At 35.3% G+C, this 22,816-nt stretch overlaps 1 protein-coding gene across 2 annotated transcripts in view; it reads left to right on the plus strand.

The window, feature by feature from the left end:
- fand (Pre-mRNA-splicing factor SYF1 fand) overlaps positions 1-22,816 on the plus strand; it is a 425,180-nt gene that overhangs the window by 334,667 nt on the left and 67,697 nt on the right. For both annotated transcript variants that reach the window (XM_090399826.1, XM_090399816.1), the window contains one exon: positions 19,344-19,453. In XM_090399826.1, the coding sequence (XP_090255952.1) occupies positions 19,344-19,453 (110 nt within the window). The remainder of the gene's footprint in view (positions 1-19,343; positions 19,454-22,816) is intronic.

A 22,816-nucleotide genomic window follows, 5' to 3' on the forward strand; every position in this document is an offset into this window, starting at 1 on the left:
AAGGTGTGAGTATTGATCGTTTTGGCTGGTACTAATGATCTGAGAGGTGGAAATATTGTATGAAAAATAATATGACGGAGTTATTGAAAGAACAGAAAAACATGAGCAAGAGGGTGAACATTGTGTGTTGCTGTGAAGCTATGATGGAGTAAGCTGAGTAGTTGGACATTGATAGCAAATAAAGCAACATGCAGGTGAAAATATATGCAGAAGAAATAATATAGAGTTAGTGGAACTATGGTCTCAGTTGAATGGGCAGAAAGATTTGCATAATGTTGATGGGCTGCACTTAAATGGTTTTGGCATTAAGTGTCTGGAGAGAGAGAGAGAGAGAGAGAGAGTGGAAGTGCATAATCAGCAAAATGAAAACAATCGAGTGTATGCATGTGTGCAGGCAACCATGGTGCAAATGAGTGCAAGAATGACCAAAACGTTAATCTAATCTCTCGAGCAACAATATCAAATGATGTAGTAAATTCAGTATGTAAAGGTGGTTGGGCCTAAGGGGATATTAGTTTCTGTATACTAATGCTAGAAGTATCAGGAATAAGAGGGAAGAGATTTTGGCATTGGTTAGTTAGCCTCTCCTGAAGACCCAGGTATTAGTGAAACTTGGCTAACAGCAAATGACATAGTTATAGGGATAAAATGTAATGGGTTTAGTATTTTCAGGGGGAATAGAGTAGAATAGATGGGATAATATTTGCTGATGGTAGTAGGTGAATTTCACCCAACAAGAGTAGGAGACAGGTGGGCAGATGGCAGTTCTTCTGTAGCATAAGTTTGAGGCCAGTTTAACAAAATGGCCTCAAACTTATGCTACAGGGAGGGGATGACATGGAAAACATGCATCGCAAATTAGTGTAATGAATGCAGGTCAACTAATTATTATGGAGGACTCCTATTATGAAACATAGATTGGGAGGAGGAAACATCACATAGTGGGAAGGAATTGGAGTTTATACACCTCGTGAGTGATAGTTTATTTGAAGCAGAATATGTGAAAGGATTGGAACTGGTCATAGGATCAAATTTGACTATTACCAAAGTGGTCAGATTGGGGAGAGTAATTATGCAGTCTTGACTTGGAGGTTGTGAAATATTGAATTTTCAGTTAAGAAGTATATGTGGAACTACAGAGTGGGTGACAAGCTTGGAAAGCAACTTGAGGTAGTACCATTCCATACAAATCTGGAAAATTCTGCAATATTGGCAGAGCATGGGGATAGTCAAGGAGATTCTGTAGGAAGCAGTATCTGACTATATACCAGGAGGATAAATCAGGTAGGAGTTAGATGGGTGAGTAGTATCATTAGCAGGAACTGAAAACAATAAAACGTTATGGAGGGTATATAGGAAGAAAGATGACCACAAGCAAGCTAATGAACAGTACAAGGTCAGTCAAGTAAGGTGATCAGCATGGTAACTGAAGCAAAATCAAATTATGAGAAAAAAATTAGCCAAGTAGGCTGAAGGAAATCCCACAGTTTTTTCATTTTGTGAAAAGCAAGAGGAGAAATGACTGACTGTGGATGGGTAACTTTAATCAGTGCTGATGGTAGTGAGACTACAGAAGTAGACAAAATAGTTGAGTTACTGAGAGATCAGTTTGCAAGAGTATGTCATCCAAGTGAGGATATTGCTATGACAGATATGACAGGGACTGATGTAAGATCAGAGGTTGATGAATTGGAGGTGCTTAGGATATTGTAGAATTTCACTGCATATATGGCTGTGGGATTGGATGAAATATCAGCTCACTTTTTATGAGAATGCCCAAGGGAACAAGCAATTTTTCTACTGTTTAATTTAAGTCTCAGATCTGGGAAAAGTCCCGAGGAAGTGGAAGGAGGGCAAAATACTTCCTTTGCATAAAAAGGAGGTTCTAAGACTGCAGTAGCAAATTATATACCAATCATTTATCTTTGGTTGATGGTAAAAGTTGGTCAAAGAGAGAGAGAACTCAGTAATGAGTGGATAAGAATATGATACTCTGCGGTGGGCAGCAAGGTTTTGTGAAGGATTGTTTATACTTGAATAATTGACTAAGTTTTTATGATAGAACAACAGCTGAGTTGGATAAAGGAAGTGGCTACACAATGATACCACTGGATTTGGTGAAGGCATTTGTCAGAGTATCACATGGAACTCTGTTATGTGACATAGAAGAAATGGGTATAGATATCATCATCAAGCGTATTCAACGATGACTTCGGCCTTAGAAGTCATCGTTGAATCTTTTAAGAGGACGTCCTGGTTTTCTTTTTCATAATGGCTTGTTTTGGTAATCTTTCTATTTTCATTCTTTGAACGTATTCCATCCATTTATGTTTATATTTTTTAATTTTTTCTATTACTGATTCTTGGTTTAATTCTTTCATAATTTCTTAATTTCTTTTGCGATCAAATAGAGTATACTTTGCAGTTTTTCTCATAAACTTCATTTCTGCTGTTATTAATCTTCATTTGTCTTTTTGTTTTATTGTCCAGAATTCACTTCCATACAATAAGACTGGTAGGGCTTGATCATTTTCATATGTGATCATACATCCTAGGTAGTTAAATGAATTCACCTGTTCTAAGTTCTTGTTATCTATTACTGTCTTAGTTCTTGCTGGATCGTGTTCTTTAAAGGCCATAGTTTTTTTATTTTTCTGTTGTTATTACCATACCATAATCTTGAGCTATCTCATTTAGATCTAAAATAGCTTTCTATAAGTTATCTTCAGAATTTGTAATTATTATTTGGTCGTCAGCAAAAAGGAGTGTGTTTAAGTTCACCGTAGGAGAAAGTTTAATACCTTGATGGAAATTTTTATTCCATTTTATTATTACTTCATTTAGGTAAATATTAAACGGATTTGCTGAGAGGGGATATCCCTGTCGGACTCTTGGTTTATCTCTCTCGCATATGATAGCTCACAATTTAATCTTATTTGTATTTGATTATTTTCATATATACTTATGATAGCTTTTAGGATATTATTTGGTATTTGTCTTTCATTTAATATGTTAAATAAAATGCTTCTTTTAACTTTGCAAATGCTTTTTCAAAGTCAATAAATGCAATATCTGTTTCTAAATTCTATTCTCTTCTTTTCTGGAATATTTCATTAGTATAGATATGAAACTGGTAATATGAATATGAGGAAAGCTGATGGACAGATACCAAAAATTAGTATGTGGAGGAGCAGAATCAGGGAAGACAGCAGGTGACTAGCAGTGTGCTAGGAGGTTATGAACTTGAACAACTCCTGTTTAATTTGTATGTAAATGATATAGAAATAATTTGAAGGGAAATCGCTTTTCATTTTGAATCTTTTAAGAACCTCTTTGTTGCTAACTCTTTCAGTCCAGCATCCCCTGCAATACTATTCTGGGAAGCTCTCCAGAAGAACCCCTCATCAAGTGTCCTGTAAACGCTATTTTTCTTCTTTGGATATTAGCAATATAATCGCTTTTCGTTTTGAATCTTTTAAGAACCTCTTTGTTGCTGACTCTTTCAGTCCAGCTGATACGATCCATTTTTCTCAAGCACCACATTTCAAATGCATTCAATCAGTCACTCATCTCCTTATTGATCATCCAGGACTCACATCCATACATCCCCACATTTTAGATCATTGTCATGAGGATTCTTACTTTTAACTGTTTGTTCAGATTTCTGTTTCCTAATATGTGGTATATTTGGAAAAGTGCTGCTTTTGCTTTTTTAATTCTGTTCTTAATTTCATAATTAGATCTATTGTCTTCTGTTATCCAACTCCCAAAGTATTGAAAACTTTTTACATTTTCTATTCTTTGTCCATTCAAAGTGATTTCCATCCCATCATTTTCTTTCCTTGAAATCACACTTTTGTCTTCTGAATGTTTATTTTCATTTATATATCTCATTTCCAACCCTGTTCAGTCTGTTCAAAATTCTTTGCAAGCCTTCCTCTGTTTTGCTCATAAGTACAATGTCATCTGCATATCTTATATTATTTATCAGATGTCCATTTATCTTTATTCCATCCTTCAGATCTTCTAAGGCCTCTCTTTATCATCCATTTACTATAGACATTAAAAAGGAGTGGGGACATCCCACACTCTTTCTTATGGGGATCCATTCAGTATCCTCTTCTTCAAATCTGACCCTGGCTTCTTGAGTTTTGTATATTCTGAACAACATTCTCATAATATTTTTATATATTCCTATTTTATGCAAAATATCAAATAAAACAGAGTGATTAATGTTATCGAAAGCTTTTTCATTGTCCACAAAGCATAGATATAAATCTTTATTGCACTCGATCATTCTTTGCCCCAATATCCCCAGTGTTATGATAGCTTCCCTGTTTCTTCTGAAATCAAACTGTGCTTCATTTAATTCCCTCTCTATCATCTGCTCCATTCTTCTATATATTATGTTGATTAAGACTTTTGCAACGTGGCTAACCAAGCTGATTTATTTCTGTGCTTGCTGCAATCCATCGTTCCTGTAGTCTTGGGAATAGGAATAAAAATAGATCTTACAAAGTCTTTAGGTATTCTGTCCTCCTGCAGACTTATATTAAAGATGATGGATAGAAGTTTTATTCCTTCTTTCCCAATGCATATAGTAACTCTCCTTGAATATCATCCACTCCTGGAATTTTCCTATCCTTTATTCTTTTAATGGCTGCTTCGGTTTCCCATTCCTTAATTTCTGGGGCATCGTCATTTTCTATCGGATCACATTCCAGATTATCTTCATCTCCATAAAGTTCTGTAACATACTTCTTCCATCTTATCATTTTTTTCCAACAAAATCTTTCCTCTTTCATCCTTCAAAGCACTGCTTTTTATTCTTCTCTTCTTCCCTAAAATCAAGTTCAAGCCTTCATAGACTTTTCTCATATCCTTTGCTGTATCATTTTCCTCTATTTCCTTGCAGACCTGATCGAGCCAGTCTTCCTTTGCCTTTTTAGCCAGAATTTTTACTTGTTTATTGATCTCTTTATACCTGACTTGGACTTCATCGTTGTTCTTATTCTTCTATTATCTTTCGTCCATTTTTTCTATCATCTCCTCAGTAATTGGGGGCTTCCTTCCTCTCCTCTCTGCCTCACGCAGAAGACCTTTAGCACATTCTTTGATTTTCTCACTTAGATGGAACCATACTCCAGGAAATTGATGAAGCTAGGGATTTAGGGGTGGGTGGCAGGTAAAGAGTTGAAGTTTAGAGGGCATAAGATTGCCAGTATAGCTTTTAAATCTCTTAAGATGCATCACTTAAATTTACTGAGGAGAGGATGTCATATGGTTGTTTGCTGTACTTCCACACCTACATGTATGCAAGATCGTAGCACATTATAATGTGAATTATTCTTTCTGCACACTGTGTCCTATAGAAATATTACCTGCCTTGTGGTTAGCCTATAAAAGGTAATGTGCTTTTCACTCACTGTGAGCATCTACTTTCCCTACCTTGTGCACTCTCATTAATGGGAAGTGGTTTTGAGTCTGAAATCATTAATAGCATTTTCATAGGAGACAAACCTGGTTTGCATTTCAGCAATTAAAATAGATAGAATACATGGAAATTTTAATTCATCATAATCACATATACGAAACAAACAATACACCAGTGACCTTGATAATATGGCCTAAGGTTTGATGGGAGGATATTCATTTGTGTTTAAGGGTGCTTATGACACCTAGTATTTGTGTTGGGTGGTGGTAAGAATTTTGGTGTATGTACTACTATCTCAGTCTACCGCACATGTATACATGTGCAGTAGACTGAGAAGAAGAGACAGCCTGAAGGACGAATTATGTTGTGTGTGTCTAGGAAAGAAAGAGAGTTGTTTTTTTCTATTTCAATGGTGAATTGTATACATTTGTGTTGTTTGTTCAGGTGGCTAAGGAATGTATGTAGTGCTTTGCGGCCATGGTGAAAAACGGCAAAAATATCATCAACGTATCTGAGCCAAATTTTGGGCTGACTCTAGAGCTCATTGATCAGTCTTCATATAAAAGTTAGCTATTGGGTGGAAAGTGGTGAGCCCATGGCTGTACCTTCTTTTTGAAGGTAAAAATTGTTTTGCCACACGAAATAACAGAGCGGAGTAACGGGCAGAGAAGGCCAGGATGTCGTGTGGAAATATGTTCTGTAGGAGCATAATAGTATCATTGATGGGACATTGGTTAAAAGGGCAGTTATGTCAAAGCTGACTAATAAATCTTAATTGATGAGTGTAATGGTTTTAATTTTTTTTTGAAATGTATATTTTTTATGTAGGAAGGGGAATGACCTATCAATTCCTTGAGTGTAGCCACTAATTTTTTGGCTAAGTGGTAAGAACAAATCTGAAATCACACCCCAATTCAACATCGCCAGAGTTAAAGATCATTACTACCAACATAAGAAGGCGGAATGATAAAGAAATGGAGCTAGCTGAGAAATTAGATAAGTACCAAATCAGCATAATAGGGGTGACAGAAACAAAAATGAAAAAAATTGGTGAGATCTTTCTGAGCAATAAATACAAAATGTTATATTCGGGCGATGACACTCAAGGAAAAAAAAGGAGTATCCATGGTATTCGACACTAAATTTGAGGCTAATCTTCTTGAATGGCAGGCAATTTCAAGTAGAGTGATGTGGGCAAATATGAGAATGGGAAACTTGACAATGAGACTTATTTGGCTTTTGGTCCCAGAGAAGGTTCAACTAAGGTATAAGTGGAGGAATTTTTGAGGCCTTACAGAAAACAACTGACACAATAAAAAAGGAAAAGTTGGTCCTTGTTGGGGATCTAAATAGCAGAGTAAGAAATGATTGTCAGACATACAAAATTATTGTGGGAAAATTTGGAGAAAAGAGCAAAGCTAATAATAATGGCAAATACCTGTTGGATTCCTGCTCAGGACATGGACTGGTTATTACTAACGCCATGTTCCAACATAAAAATGTGCACAAATTCACATGGCAAGAAGAGGCAAAGAATAAGAAAAGTCTCATTGATTATGTTATTGTTGATAGCGATGTTTTCTCCCTTGTGCAGAGCACGAGAGTGTACAGAGGATTTGAAATTGAAAGTGATCACTATTTAGTCTTGAGCAGGATAAAATTGAATTTCATATTGAAAAGAATAATATGTAAGAAAGTTTTGAAGCGAATAAAAGTTGAGCAGTTCTCAGATATGAAATGTAGACTAAAACACACAGAGATGATTGAAGAAAAAATGAAAGAGTTTGAGAATAAGAACCAAACCTTGGAGATTCAGTGTCAAGCCTTGAAGAAAACCCTGATTGATTCAGCCAGAGAGGTATGTGGTCAGGTTGTCTGCAAGGATAGAAAAATCAGTACTCCATGGTGGACATAGGAAGTTAAAGAGGCAGTGAAGGAAAAGAAGAAAGTATATCAAAAGTTCCTGGCAAATAAGTCTGCTTATGCTCTTAGAGAATTCAGAGACCAAATGTAAGAAGGCTAAACAAAAGTAATGGGAGGACTTTGGCAAGAACATAGAAAATAAATATCAAGAAGGTGGAAAAATATTCTGGAGGTTGTTGAAGAAGCTTAGAAATGGAGGAATCAGTGCTGTAAAAGGAGTTAGAGATGATAAAGGTGACATGAAAACAGGAGAAAAAGATATCCTTGAAGTATGGAGTCATTACTTTGAAAAATTGCTAAACGAAACAAGCACTGATTGCAGTCGTAAAAAACACTCAACAGGCATATAGTCAGGAATACATACCCATACTTGAAGTAGAAAAAGCCATCAAAGGCTTAAAATGTGGAAAGGCAGCAAGAGTAGATGATATTCGGCCAGAAATGCTGAAGTATGGTGGTATAAAAGTCTTACAGTGGCTGCACTGCACTGCATAGTTCAGAAGGCCTTGTTAGAGGAACGAATTCCAGATGATTGGAGTAGAGCTCTCATAGTGCCCATATATAAAAAGGGAAATAAAACTGAATTTGAGAATTACAGAGGTAATTCTTTACTGAGTGTTTCTGGTAAGATTTATGCTAGTATACTTGAGAAACGGTTGAGAAGAATTGTAAAAGAAAAGCTTTGTGAAGAACGAGCTGAATTCAGGTCAAATAGAGACTGTCAGGATGAGATCTTCACTTTGCGACAAATAGTTGAGAAAGCATGAGAATATAACAGAGATCTCTATTTAAGTTTTGTCGATCTGGAAAAGGCATATGTAAACGTGCCAAGAGAGAAGCTATTCAACACACTGCAGTTATATGGTGTCAGTGGGGCATTATATCAAGCAATACGTAGTCTCTCTTTGAGTTGTATGTCAGCAGTTAGAAATGAAGAAAGTACAGGAAGATGGTTTAACGTTAAATCTGGTGTGAGACAAGGATGTACATTATTCCCTGTGTTATTCATTATCTATGTGGATCACATTATGAAGGAAAGTGGTATTAAACATGAAATCAGATTTGGAGATATTAATGTCAGTTGTTTGCTTTATGCTGAAGATGTTATAGTTCTAAATAAATCCGCTACAAGTCTGCAAGATTCCCTAACTAAATTGAATAACTGTTGTGATAGATATGGTATGAATGTCTGCAATAAAAAGATGGAGACAATGAAAATAGGCAGTATCGTTGAAAATGCAACTGCATTGTGAACAGAAAACCTGTGGAACAAGTAAAACATTTCAGCTACTTAGGCACGATTTTTAGTGAAGATGGTAAATTAAATATGGAAATAGACAACAGAATCAATAAAGCTGGTATGGTAGGAAGTCAATTGAATAAATTCCTATGGAATAAGAGTGATAGTAGTCGAACACTAAATTAGAGGAACACTAAATTAGCTATATAAAGACAGTGTTCAAACCAATTTTAACTTATGCATCTGAGAGCTTGGTCAGAAGTAAAACACTTGACCAAAGACTAGAGACCCCGGATATGCGAGTCATGAGAAAGATTAGAGGCTTGAACAGATGGCATCAATGGCAATATCATATTAAAAACGAGGATATTAGGAAAGAACTTGACATTGTTAGCATCCAGGAATGTGTTAGCAGAGCTAATCTCAGGTGGTATGGTCACTTAAGCAGAATGGGCGAGGAACTATTAGCACAACAAGTGTTCTCTGCCAGGTCTGCAGGAAAACAACCCAGAGGAAGACCAAGATATAGGTGGATTGATACGGTACAAAGTGCCTTAGACGATAGAAATATAAGATCTGATAATGTTGGAGTCTTCAAGTAACAGACTGATTTGGAGGAAAATTGTAGATATGTGGGTAGTAATGATGTAAATTTTTTCATGTAGTACTTTTATATCCTGTTCACCTCTTGAAGGTACATGGCAGGAATTTGATGATGATTATGATCATTCAATTGCAACCTGAACTGTACAAGTCCAGAAAAAAATCTTAATATGGGAGGAAGAGTTTATTGTAGTTTTTTTTTTTTACCACTAGAGGTCAGGGAAAATAAAAGATCAATTAACAGCATAGATTCAATTTACCTTTGTAATAGTGCAAGAGCATGTACTTGTTGTCATATACATGTGTATATGACAACAAGTACTGTTAATGACTTAAACACAGGGGTTGAAACGTCAATTGTTATTTTATTAATAATAAGTAAAATAATGATTTCAGTATGTGTTTTATGTCCCTAAATTCGTAAATTTTGATTTCTAGGTGCAGTGTATGAAAATGTAATTTTCAATTTATGATTAAAATTTCTGTGTAAAAAAAAAAAAAAAAAAAAAAAAAAAAAAAATTCCCAGTAGTGTTATTGTTTGAACCTAGTACATATGTTGCATTTTTAAAGAAAATCATTGTCAGCCTCTTGCATTTTTAATTTGTACTCTTAAAGTTAACAAATCAGAGGTTTTCAACTGAACTTTTAAAATGCACCAGTAAAATGAAATTTAATATTAAGAGCATCATAGTTAAATTCTGCATATATACCGTGAAAAGGTTTTTTTTTTGAGAAGCTTGGTCCACCCGTGCTACAAGTTGCCTCAGTCCTGAACTACTTCAGGCACAAACTTTGTTTGCCTACACTTGGGTAAAAGATTAAACTAAATTTGTTATATACCAACCAAGTTGAAAATAACTTGCAACATCTTTCTCTAAATCCAGAGTAAATTAATAATAAGGTGGTTCATGTTTTGGCAACTTGTATAAGTAAATATGACCACTCCATTGCTTCTGCTTTAGTGTCACCACTTCTGGGTCTGCCTCCCACCAATGAGACCTCAATAAAGGTCGAAACCGGTCTGGGTAGTGGCCTTTCCCTTAATGCATAGCATTATACATGTCCTCAAGGAGATGTGCTTTGCATTATGGGAGATACCGAGACAAGGATTGATGAGATCTTGGTCCACCTTTTCTACGAGTTGCCTCAGTCCTGAACTACTTCAGGTGCAAACTTTGTTTGCCTACACTTGGGTAAAGGATTAAACTAAATTTATTATACCCTAAAGGGGGGTTATTGGATACTGTGATAGTACTGTATGATTAAATTAATTTTATTATTTATTTCTGTCTTAACATTACTCCTCTGTTACAATTTTTTTAGTAAATTTTCTTATGCTAAGTTAAATGGGATGAATGAAAGGGCATCTCCCTGTTTCAGTAGCAAGAAGTTAGAGTTCCGAGTGATTCTCTTTATCTGATTCTATCCATTTGACCTGTCCAGTTTGGTAGGGACTGCTGGTAGCAATTCTACTTCTAGTATAGCTTGTCGGATGACGATTCAATCTCACACCACATCAAGGTGGAGACACCATTGGTGAAGGAAGATGCTTGGAGAAAATGCTAATCACATTAGAATAACATTTGGAAAACTCAGAAATGAACAATACAAATCAGCCAGGCAGAAACTGCAACCAGGGGAAAAATTACCAGAAATTTAAAAATGCTATTTCTTTCACATAAATATTTTTTGTTTCAAAAATTTATTATTTCACATAAATTTTTTCTAAGTACTATGTACTTAGAAAAAATAATAAAATTGGTACAGAAATATAGGCCAGAATATATGCATCAGAAAGACCTCATCAATAATTCACTATATCATTTATTATTATTATTCCTGACACCTCCAAGGAGTCCGAAGACTCATCGCTTATCTTATAAGATTTTTTCAAACTAATGTAAAATAGAAATATACAAATCAGCCAATTGTTCTATATGGAGCAGAACTTAGAATATAACAGACCAAGATGAAAATACTTCACAGATCTTCAAAAATAAAAATCCTTAGATATGTTGTTATACCTATAAGAGTAAACAGGCGAGTGGTGATGAAGACATAATCAAGAAGTATAATTAAATGTATAGATTCTCACTACTAAATGATGAAATAGAGGGTTGGAGGCTGAGATAGTCTAGATACTGGAAGTTTTTTCCCACTTGGTTAGACTATAAATTATATATTTAGTTTAATCCTTTATCCAAGTTTAAGCAAACAATGTTTGGGCCTGAAGTATCTTCAGGACTGGGACAACTCGTGGCAAAAGTGGACCAAATTCTCATCACGTCCCTTAGTATATCCCATAATGCAAAGCATATCTCCTTGCAGACATGTATAATGCTATGCATTAAGGGAAGGGCCACTACCCAGACCGGTTTCAACCTTTATTGATGTCTCTTCAATAGGAGATAGAATCAAGGGTGATACCAAGGTTGGGAGATACTAAGGTAATAAAATGCTTCTTTTAACTTTAAATGCTTTTTCAAAGTCAATAAATGCAATATATGTTTCTAAATTGTATTCTCTTCTTTTCTCTATTAATTTTAGGCAAAATGCTGGATCTATACATGATCGTCCTTTTCTAAACCCATTCTGTACTTCTAAAATAAAGTTTTCTAAAATAAAGTGGTATTAAACATGAAATCAGATTTGGAGATGTTAATGTCAGTTGTTTGCTTTATGCTGAAGATGTTATAGTTCTAAATAAATCTGCTACAAGTCTGCAAGATTCCCTAACTAAATTGAATAACTGTTGTGATAGATATGGTATGAATGTCTGTAATAAAAAGATGGAGACAATGAAAATAGGCAGTATCGTTGAAAATGCAACTGCATTGTGAACAGAGAACCTGTGGAACAAGTAAAACATTTCAGCTACTTAGGCACGATTTTTAGTGAAGATGGTAAATTAAATATGGAAATAGACAACAGAATCAACAAAGCTGGTATGGTAGGAAGTCAATTGAATAAATTCCTATGGAATAAGAGCGATATTAGTCGAACACTAAATTAGCTATATAAAGACAGTGTTCAAACCAATTTTAACTTATGCATCTGAGAGCTTGGTCAGAAGTAAAACACTTGACCAAAGACTTGACCCCAGATATGCGAGTCATGAGAAAGATTAGAGGCTTGAACAGATGGCATCAATGGCGAGGAATATTTCATTAGTTTGCCATTTAAAATTCTGCTATATATTTTGTAATAGGAATTTAGTGTGCTTATACCTCTATAATTTTTAGGGTCATCTCTATTACGTTTTTTGAAAATAGGAATCACAATTACTTTTTTCCATTCTGTTGCAAGGGGGGGGGGGTTACCAGTTGTATAAATTTCATTTAAAAATAATAGGAGTCTTTCTTTGAACCTTGTTCCTGCATATTTATACAGTTCTGAATCTAGCTTATCTTCTCCAGGTGATTTTCCGTTTCTTGTTTCTTTCAGGCTGATTTCTAATTCTTCAGTTATTTCCTTTTCATTAAGTGTTTGCCAGTTGCTTTTTTAAAATATTTATCTGTCCACAATTCTGTGTAAAAATTCTTCTAATTTCAATTTGTTGTTTAATTTTATGTTTTCTTTGGTATCTGCATTTAAGTGTTTCAAAATCTTATATACATTCGGTCTTATTTTATATAAATCATGTTCTAAATTAGAAACAAATTTATTCCATGATTCTCTGTCTTTTTCTGACTTCTCTTTTAGCTATGGCTCTTATTCTTTTATATTCTATTTCATCTTCTAATCTTTTACTGCTTAATCATTTGTGATAGGCTTCTTTTTGATTATTTCTTTGATTGTATCATCCCAGATCTTCAGTTTTTTCCTTTTATTGAATTTTTAGGTCTTTCCTAAGCCTTCATTTGCTGCTGTATTTAGTATCATTTTTATAATAAGCCATTCTATTTCTATTTCCTCATATTGTGTTATTTTATCGAAATATTGGTTATTTCTTTGTTCATATAGCCATTGTATATTTCTGTCATTTAATAGTCTATAAATTTTTATAGACTATCATTTAATAGTCTATAAATAAAACATTTGTTTTATAAACAAATGTTTTAAATTTTCTTTTTGTTCTTGTAACTTGTAGCCATATAGGTGGTAATCTTAATTTTATTTTAACGAGGAAGTGGTCACTGCTTATTTCATATCCTCTGTGAACTCTAACATCTAATGAAAACTTTGATGTCTTTTCATTTAAGATAAAATAATCTAATATTGATTTCCATCCTCTTGCTGCCCAAGTATATTTATGTATGTCTTTATGTGTTTATAGAAAGAATTCATTATTTTTAGATTATTATAAACTACAAAGTCAATCAATTTTTTACCATTCCTGTTTAGAGTATGTTCTCCATGTATTCCTATATTATTATTAATTTTTGTGCTTCCAATTCTTGCATTTAAGTCTCCTGCTAAAATTACGTAATCATTTTTATTTATTTTATTATATATATTTTGTAGCTGATTATAAAATTCAATATTATGCTTTTCTCTTTCTCCTTCTGGGGCATATAAACTAATTATTGTTAAATAACCTCTATCTATTTTTATTCTAGCTTCTCTTATTCTTTCATTCCATAATTTATAATGTTTTAACTGTTTTGAAAGGGAGTTATGAATCCAAATCATGACTCTTGCTTGTGCTCTTTGGTCTCCGTCAACTCCACTTATATCACATTAAAATTTTCGGTTCTCATGGTTCCTTTTAATTTCTTTTTTGTTTCAGTGATTACTGCTATTTTAAAATTTCTTTCATTTAATATTTGGTCTAATTCTATTTCTTTATATGCTATTCCTCTTACATTCCAGTTTGCTATATGTATTATATTTTGTCGTTTCCATTTTCGTTTAACCTTTTCCATTCCAGGGTCATTTTCCATAGATTCTTTCTGATTACCTTTTTCTGTCAGCTTAAAAGTAGAATTATATTCTCCATGTCAAGTGACTAGCCTGACGATGGAATAGTTCAGTGGTAGGGCTGCTACCTTAAGGCTTCTGAACTAGCCTTCTTCCAAATTTAAACCCATAGGAGGAATATGGTATATTGAAGGGGAAAGAGTAGATTATAGGAGAATAGAGTAGAATTATTGTAAAGGTTTATAGAGGGGACATAGTTGTATGGCCAGAAATGGAAAGACCCCCATGGCCCTCGAGTACTCTAATATCATAAAATTAGCAGAGTTGGCTGAATAGGCTTTATTGAAAAGATTAAAGTGAGTGAATCTTCCTCAAAATAGAAGCTAGGGAGTCCATGGGAGTGCCACTTCCCTTACAATAAAGATGATTGCCCCTTATGGCCCTGTTGGTCCACGAGTCCTTATTCAGTATATTCGGACCACCCTACCATATATACATATATACACACACACATAGATGTATATACATACACAGGCATTGTGGGCTCCCCTATCCGCCACCCAGGGGATGCGCTCTCTAGGGTTACAGGGTCCCCCCGAAAAATTGAGGACATATATTTTTATAATGATAATTGCTGACTCACATATAAAAAATTAGAAATCATTTAACTTCCATATATTTCATCTCTTGGAAAGAGTTATTGGAAGAATCAAAAAAGATGAGCAAGAGGATGAAATTTGTGAGTGTTGTCACACTATGATAGAGGTGAACTGAGAAGGCGGGTGATAATAATTAATGAATCAATACACAGGCTATGCAGAAGGAATGATGTAGAGTTTATGGGCCTATGGCACCATAAACGTAACGATTTGTACAATGCTGATGGACTGCACTTAAATGGAGCCAGAGAGAGAGAACTCTGTTCACTGAGAATGTGGAAGTGCAAAATAAGGAAAACTAAAGAAATTAGGGTCGATGCAGACAAGTGTGTGTGAATGCACCCATGAAGCAAATGAATGTGAGAATGAACAAGAAGAGTCTAGTCTTTCAAGCTAAAATATTGAATAGAGTAGTCATTTCAGGAAGTAAAGGTGGCTCGAGCCTAGAGGGATGCTGCAGTTTCTATATAAAATTGGACAAGCTTGCATTAGCCAATGCCAAACAACTGCTCCCTCTTGTTCCTGATTCTTATGGCATTAGTATATAGAAACTGCAGCATCCCTCTAGGCTTCAGCCACCTTTACTCCCTGAAATGACTTGGATAAGAGCAGATGTATTTTCATGGAGGATAGATTAGACCGGACAGGGGTGGGATGTCCTGCTGATGATAACAGGTGAATTGGAGCCAACAGGAGTGGGAGTCCATGCAGATGGTAGTTCTTTTGAGTCAATCTGGTGTGAGATTGAGGCCAATAGGACAAAATATAAAATTGGTTGATGATATAGGCCATAGTGGTATCAGGGAAGATGTGAAGACATGCATTAACAGATTTGTATAATGAGTGCAAGTGAAGTAATTATTATGGGAACTTCAACTTCAGAGACAGATTAGGAGGAGGAAAGATCACATGGCAGGAAGGAAATGGAATTTATACACTTCCTGAGAGATAATCATTTGAAGCAGAATATGATGGAGGGGATTTGGGGTACAAGTGTTGAATCTTGTTATAGGATCAGAAGACCTGTCCGTCAATAAGGAGGCTACATTGCCTCCAATTGGTTAGCAAAATGTGGGAATACCAGTTAAGAAGGGGTATATGTGGAACTAAAAGGCAGGTGATTATGACACACTTAGGAGGGGAGCTTGAAGCAGTACCATGGCATAAAGATCTGCAAGGAAAGAATTTTATTCACAGTACATGGGAGATAGTCGAGGGGTATCTGGAGGAAGCAATATCACACTTTTATACCCAAAGTCAGGAGAGTAAATCAGGTAGAGTTAGATGGATGACTAATATCATTAAGCAGGATCTGCAAACAAAGAAAATGTTGTGGAGGGTAAATAAGGAGAAAGTTGACCAGCAAAATCAGGAACAACATAGGGATCAGGCAAGAAAAGTGACCAGCACGATATGGAAGGCAAAATCAGATTATGAGAAGAAATTAGCCAAACAGGCAGAAGGAAATCCCAAAGAATTTTTTCATTGTGGCAAGTAAGAGTAAGAATGACTATGAAAGGATAACTTTAATGAATGCAGATGGTAGAGAGGTAATGGAGGCAGATGAAATATTGAGCTACTGAGTGATCATTTTGAAAGGATATATCAACAAAGTGAATTATTTATTTGTATGGGGTTCTCCCCATTCCACAGCTGTCACTTAGGACTGGTTAAGCCCTCCTAATGAGTGATTAAGTATGTATTTTATGACTGTGTGTGTGTTCACAGGTCGATTTGCCTGTTCTGTGGGATGAAAAACTCAAGTTTCCAAGTGAAAAAACCCTCTACTTCCGTATGAGACCAGCTAACTCATACGGAAGTAGAGGGTTTTTATCTCATCTCTTAGTCAAGTGAGATGAGATAAAAGGTTCCTCATGTCATGGATTGAACCCAGATCTTTCTGATCAGAGGTTTTCATCTATACTGACTGAGCTACAGATGCTTTTATGACAGAGGTGACAGGGACTGATGTGAGAACAGAGAATTGAAAGTGCTTAATATATTATAGGTTCTGAATGTAACCATGGGATTGGATGGGATATCGGCTCATGTTTGTTTTACAAGCATGTACAGGGGAACTGGTGATGTCTGTGACTTGGGTGTTTAATTTAAATGTCAGCTCTGGAAAGTCCAAAGAGTGTGGAAGAAGAGCAAAATAATTCCTTTGCATAAAGGAGGATCAAAGTCTGTGGTAGTAAATTATAGAACAATTAGTATCTCAAGAGTGGTAGTAAAAGTACTGAAAAGTTGGTCAAAAAGAGAATTCAGGAAATAAGAATGTGATAATCTATGAGGGGTAGCATGGCTTTGTGAAGGGTTGGTCATGCCTTAGTAATCTATCTACTAACTTTTTATAATATAGTGACAACTGAGTTGGATAAAGGGAATTACTGCATGATGATAATGCTGGATTTGCAGAAGATATGACAGGATACCATACGGACCTCTCTTATGCAAACTGCAACAAATGGAAATGGATAGGAAACTGGTGATATGGATAAAAGGGTGGCTTATGGACAGATACCCAAAAATAGTGTATACAGGAGCAGATTCCAGGAGAAGGTACATGACTAGTGGTGTGCAGCAGGTTCTGTGCTTGAACCACTGCTGTTCAATTTGTACATGAATGTTATAGGAAATAATCTGAAGGGAGATATTCAGTTGTTTGCTGATGTTGGGTAGAGTAATAGTTGATTAAGGTGATGTAGAGAGTTTGCAGGATTATTTAAATAGGCTGACAGTATGGTAAAAACATAATGGATGTCAATTTAATGTGGAAAAATGTAAATTTATACATTTTGAGATTTAAAGATTACAAGCTGCATATCACATTGAGGGAACTATACTCCAGGAAATTGATGAAATCAAGGATTTGGGGGTAGTAGTAATAAATTAACAGCTGAGTTTGGTTGAATTTGAATTTTAGCAACAGTTCTTCTTGCTAAAATAGCCACAGGAACACACTAACAAGCATACATAAGGGAGTTATCATACCTTTTTATAAAGCCTTGATACAACCACAACTGGATTACTTTGCTCTGGTCTAGTCACCTGGGTTTCTTGAGGATGAGGAGGTGGTGGGGAGGATCTAGGGGCAACTAAGATGGTGAGAAGTCTGTGGAATTGCTCCTTATGAGGGTTTTCCGATTACAAAAATTGATTGATAGGCAAAAAAGGAGGGATATGATAGAAACATTTAAGTTACTTAAAGGATTTTATACAATTGATGCAGGGAAATGTTTCAGCACTTGGCTAGAGGGAGCAGAACAAGGAGTCATCACTGGACGTTGTTGGATAAGAGTGTGGTTAGCAAGACTAATTTTTTTTGTTGTTGTTGTTGTTGTTGTTGCTGTTGCGTGGAGAGGTGTTTATGAATGGAATCTGTTGCCTGAGTCAGTTTGAGTGCATTGGTTTTTCAAGGAGAGGTATAACAGATGTTGTGTTGATAGCTTGCACCTCCCATGATAGTCTTAGGACTCCTTGGAGGTACCCGTGCGATAATAATAATAATGTTACAAGGACATCATCAGGAGACAAGATCATTTAACAACATTCAAATCACGAATCACAAGAATGTTTATTTGCTTGTATCTCAGTCGTATCCGAGTTGCACTGTGATTGAGACACAAGCAAGTACACACACATGCTACGTGATTCATGTCTTATGATTCACATTATGAATGTTGTTAACTGATCTTCTCTTCTTTCCCTGGTGGGTGTTCTTGTAACATAGGATGCAATATACTTGAGTTTAATACATTCAGATTCTCTATACAAGTGTCAGCTGTTATAAATAAAATACAATATGAAGGGTTGATATGATGGAGAGATTTAAAGTGATCAAAGGCATTTACAGGATTAACACTGTGAAGGAGCATGAAAAAGAGACATCGCAAAGGAAGTGATGAGTGAAGAGAATGAGTGACGTTTTTGTATAGGAGGTGGTTGGACTGTGAAGTGCATTGCCTCATAGGGTGTTGAGTGCAAATGATGAACAACTTGAAAGAATTGTATGGTAGAATTTTTTGTGTTGCCTAACAAGGGTCTCCACGATGAATAATGCGAATGTTTGGAGATCCTGAAGAGACCTTAAGAGAGGTGGTTTTTTTTTTTTTTTTTTTGCTCTCTTCAGGTTTCTGCCTGGTCTCTGAAGAGAAACAACAGTTCGAAACAGCTGTCAGGCCAGTGAAACCTTATCAAAAATGTACTAATTAGAAAGTAAATATATGGATGCCTGGGCAACATTAATGTTTTCTAAAGTAGTCTGCACTAGGGCAACTCGTAAATGACTGCGGATATACTCCTGTAAGCTCTCTGGTCAACTTATTTTTATGAAACTTTCGTAGTTTCTACATTCTGCTTTGAAATAATGCTGATCTAATATCCACTTGATTTTTATAATAACAATATATACTATATCTCAACTAATAGTCAGTAGGAATCTTTGTAATTTTTTTTGAAATATACATTGGAGCTATTTTTAACTAACTAGAGAAAATTTTAAATATTTTAACATTATGAATATTTCTATACAGCATTTAACCATATAACTATATATATAGTATAAATAGTTGTTGAGAGATAAAAATGTGCAGATTTAAGGGTTTTGAAAAATATTTTTAGCAATCTATTTGCTGTATGCAAAACTAGAAGAGGATCATGGCTTAACTAGGCATGCAATGTCTATATATGATAGAGCAACTTTAGCAGTACCACAAGAAGAACAATTTGAAGTAAGTGGTCTAATTTTAGAATATCACTTTTTTGTTTTATTTCCCCGTCTTGTATTGAAGATGTATGTCATCTTTTTGTTAAATTACTTAAACACCATAATAGCAAAATAAGATTGAGGACATTATTAAGTCGGTTAATGATATTCTGATTCAAATTGCTTGTTAGAAGGTTGTAAGTTATTATTATTATTCAGTCCTCCATGGAGTCAAAAGACTCATCGTGGGAGATCCTTCCAAAGAAACACAAAGTCTATCATACCACTCCTTAAACTCATTGACCCATATTGCTGTAAATAAATTCAAGTAATAAACTGTAAATAAATGCATTGACCCATAGTGCTGTAACAAATGTGTTTAGTATTGGAAAAAGCAGTCATTCATTCATGAAATTAGGAAGAACTGAAGGCCTAGTAAGTAAGTGTTTTCATAAGCATAGCTGAGGCCATTAAACATTGACATCATCATCAAATTCCTGCCATGTACCCTCAAGGGGTGTACAGGATATGATAGTACTACATGAAATATTTACATCATTACTAACTTCCTATCTACAATTTTCCTCTAAATCAGTCTGTTACTTGTCAAGACTCCAACATTATCAGATCTTATATTTCTATCTTCTAAGGCACTTTGTACCGTATCAATCTATCTATATCTTGGTCTTCTTCTGGGTCGATTTCCTGCCAACCTGGCAGAGAATGCTTGTTTTGCTAATCTTTCCTCGCCCATTCTGTTTAAGTGACCATACCACCTGAGATTAGCTCTTCTAACACATTTCTGGATGCTAACAATGTCAAGTTCTATCTTAATATCCTCGTTTTTAATATGATATTGCCATTTATGCCATCTGTTCATGCCTATGATCTTTCTCAGGACTCTCATATCTGCGGTCTCTAGTCTTTGGTCAAGTGTTTTACTTCTGACCCAGCTCTCAGATCCATAAGTTAAAACTGGTTTGAACACTGTGTTGTATACAGCTAATGTAGTGTTCCAACTAATTTCTCTCTTATTCCATATGAATTTATTCAATTCACTTCCTACCATACCAGCTTTGTTGATTCTGTTGTCTATTTCTATATTTAATTTACCATCTTCACTAAAAATTGTGCTTAAGTAGCTGAAATGTTTTACTTGTTCCACAGGTTCTCCATTGACAACACAGTTGACATTTTCAATGATTCTGCCTATTTTCATTGTCTTTGTCTTTTTATTGCTGACCTTCATACCATATCTATTACAACAGTTATTCAATTTAGTCAGAGAATCTTGCAGACTTGTACCAGGATTTATTTAGAAGTATAACATCGTCTGCATAAATCAAAGAGCTGACATTAACATCTCCAATTTTGATATCATGTTTAATACCACTTTCCTTCATAATGTGATACATATAGATAATGAATAACAGAGGGGATAATGTACATCCTTGTCTCACACCAGATTTAACATTAAACCATCTTCCTGTACTTCCTTCATTCTAACTGCTGACTTACAACTCAAATAAAGACTAAGTATTGCTTGATATAATGCCATAATGACACCATAACCCTGTAGCGTATTGAATAGCTTCTCTCTTGGCACCTTGTCATATGCCTTTTCCAAATCGACAAAACTTAAATACAGACCTTTCTTATATTCCCATGCTTTCTCGACTATTTGTCATAAAGTTAAGTTCTGATCCTAACAGCCTCTATTTGGCCTGAATCCAGCTTGTTCTTCACCAAGCTTTTCTTCCACAATTCTTCTCAACCATTTCTCAAGTATACTTGCATAGATCTTGCCAGGAACACTTAGTAGGGAAATACCTCTTTAATTCTCACATTCAATTTTATTTCCCTTTTATATATGGGTACTATGACAGCTCTACTCCAATCATCGGGAATTTGTACCTCTGTCCAGGCATTCTGAACTATGCAGTGCAGCCACTGTAAGACTTTTATACCACCATACTTCAGCATTTCTGATCAAATATCATCTACTCCTGGTGTCTTTCCACATTTCAAGCCTTTGATGGCTTTTTCTACTTCAAGTATGGATATGTATTCCTGACTGCGTGCGTGGTCAGTGTTTTTAATCACTGTGCTGTCATGACTGCTTGTTTCATTTAGCAGTTTTTCAAAATAATTACTCCATACTTCAAGGATATCTTTTTCTCCCGTTTTCATGTCACCTTTATCATCTCTAACTCCTTTTACAGCACTCTTCCCCCATTCCGAAGCTTCAACAACCTCCAGAATATCTTGCCACCTTCTTGATATTTATTTTCTGTTCTTTGTTCCAAAGTCCTCCGATGACTTTTGTTTATCTTAGTGTTACATTTGTCTCTGTATTCTCTAAGAGCACAAACTGACTTATTTGCCAGGAACTTTTGATATGCTTTCTTCTTTTCCTTCACTGACTCTTTAAATTCCTGTGTCCACCATGGAGTTCTGATTTTTCCATCCTTGCAGACAATTTCACCACATGCCTCTCTGGCTGAATCAATCAGGGTTTTCTTCAAGGCTTGCCACTGAATCTCCAAGGTTTGGTTCCTGTTCTCAAACTCTTTCATTTTTTCTTCAATAATCTTTGTGTATTTTAGTCTACAGTTCACATCTGAGAGCTGCTCAACTTTTATTCGCTTTAAAACTTTCTTACATGTTATTCTTTTCATTATGAAATTCAGTTTTATCCTGCTCAAGACTAAATAGTGATCACTTCCAATTTCAAATCCTCTGTACATTCTTGTGTCCTGCACCAGGGAGAAAACTCACTATCAACAATAACAGAGTCAATGAAACTTTTCTTATTCCTTGCCTCTTCTCTCCATGTGAATTTGTGCACATTTTTATGTTGGAACAGTATTAGTAATAACCAATCCATGTCCTGAGCAGAAATCCAACAGATATTGCCATTATTATGAGCTTTGCTCTTTTCTCCAAATTTTCCCAAAATATTTTTGTATGTCTGACAATCATTTCCTACTCTACTATTTAGATCCCCAACAAGGACCAACTTTTCCTTTTTCATTGTGTCAGTTGCTTTTTCTAAAGCATCAAAAAACTCCTCCACTTCTACCTTAGTAGAACCTTCTGTGGGGCCATAGGCACAAACAAGTCTCATTTTCAGTTCCTCAATCTCATATTTGCCCACATTACTCTACTTGAGACTGTCTGCCATTCAAGAAGATTAGCCTCGTATTTTGTGTTGAATACTCCTTCTTTTCCTTGATTGTCATTGCCTGAGTATAACATTTTGTATTTATTGCTCAGAAAGATCTCACCAGTTTTTGTCTTTTTTTGTTTCAGTCACCCCTATTATGTCGATCTGGTACTTATCTAATTCCTCAGCTAGCTCTATTTCTTTGCCATTCAGGCTTCTTAT

The sequence above is a fragment of the Typopeltis vanoorti genome, chromosome 1, assembly GCF_054136105.1.
Source record: "Typopeltis vanoorti isolate ZY-2024b chromosome 1, IOZ_Tvanoo_1.0, whole genome shotgun sequence".
Lineage (NCBI taxonomy): Eukaryota > Metazoa > Arthropoda > Arachnida > Uropygi > Thelyphonidae > Typopeltis > Typopeltis vanoorti.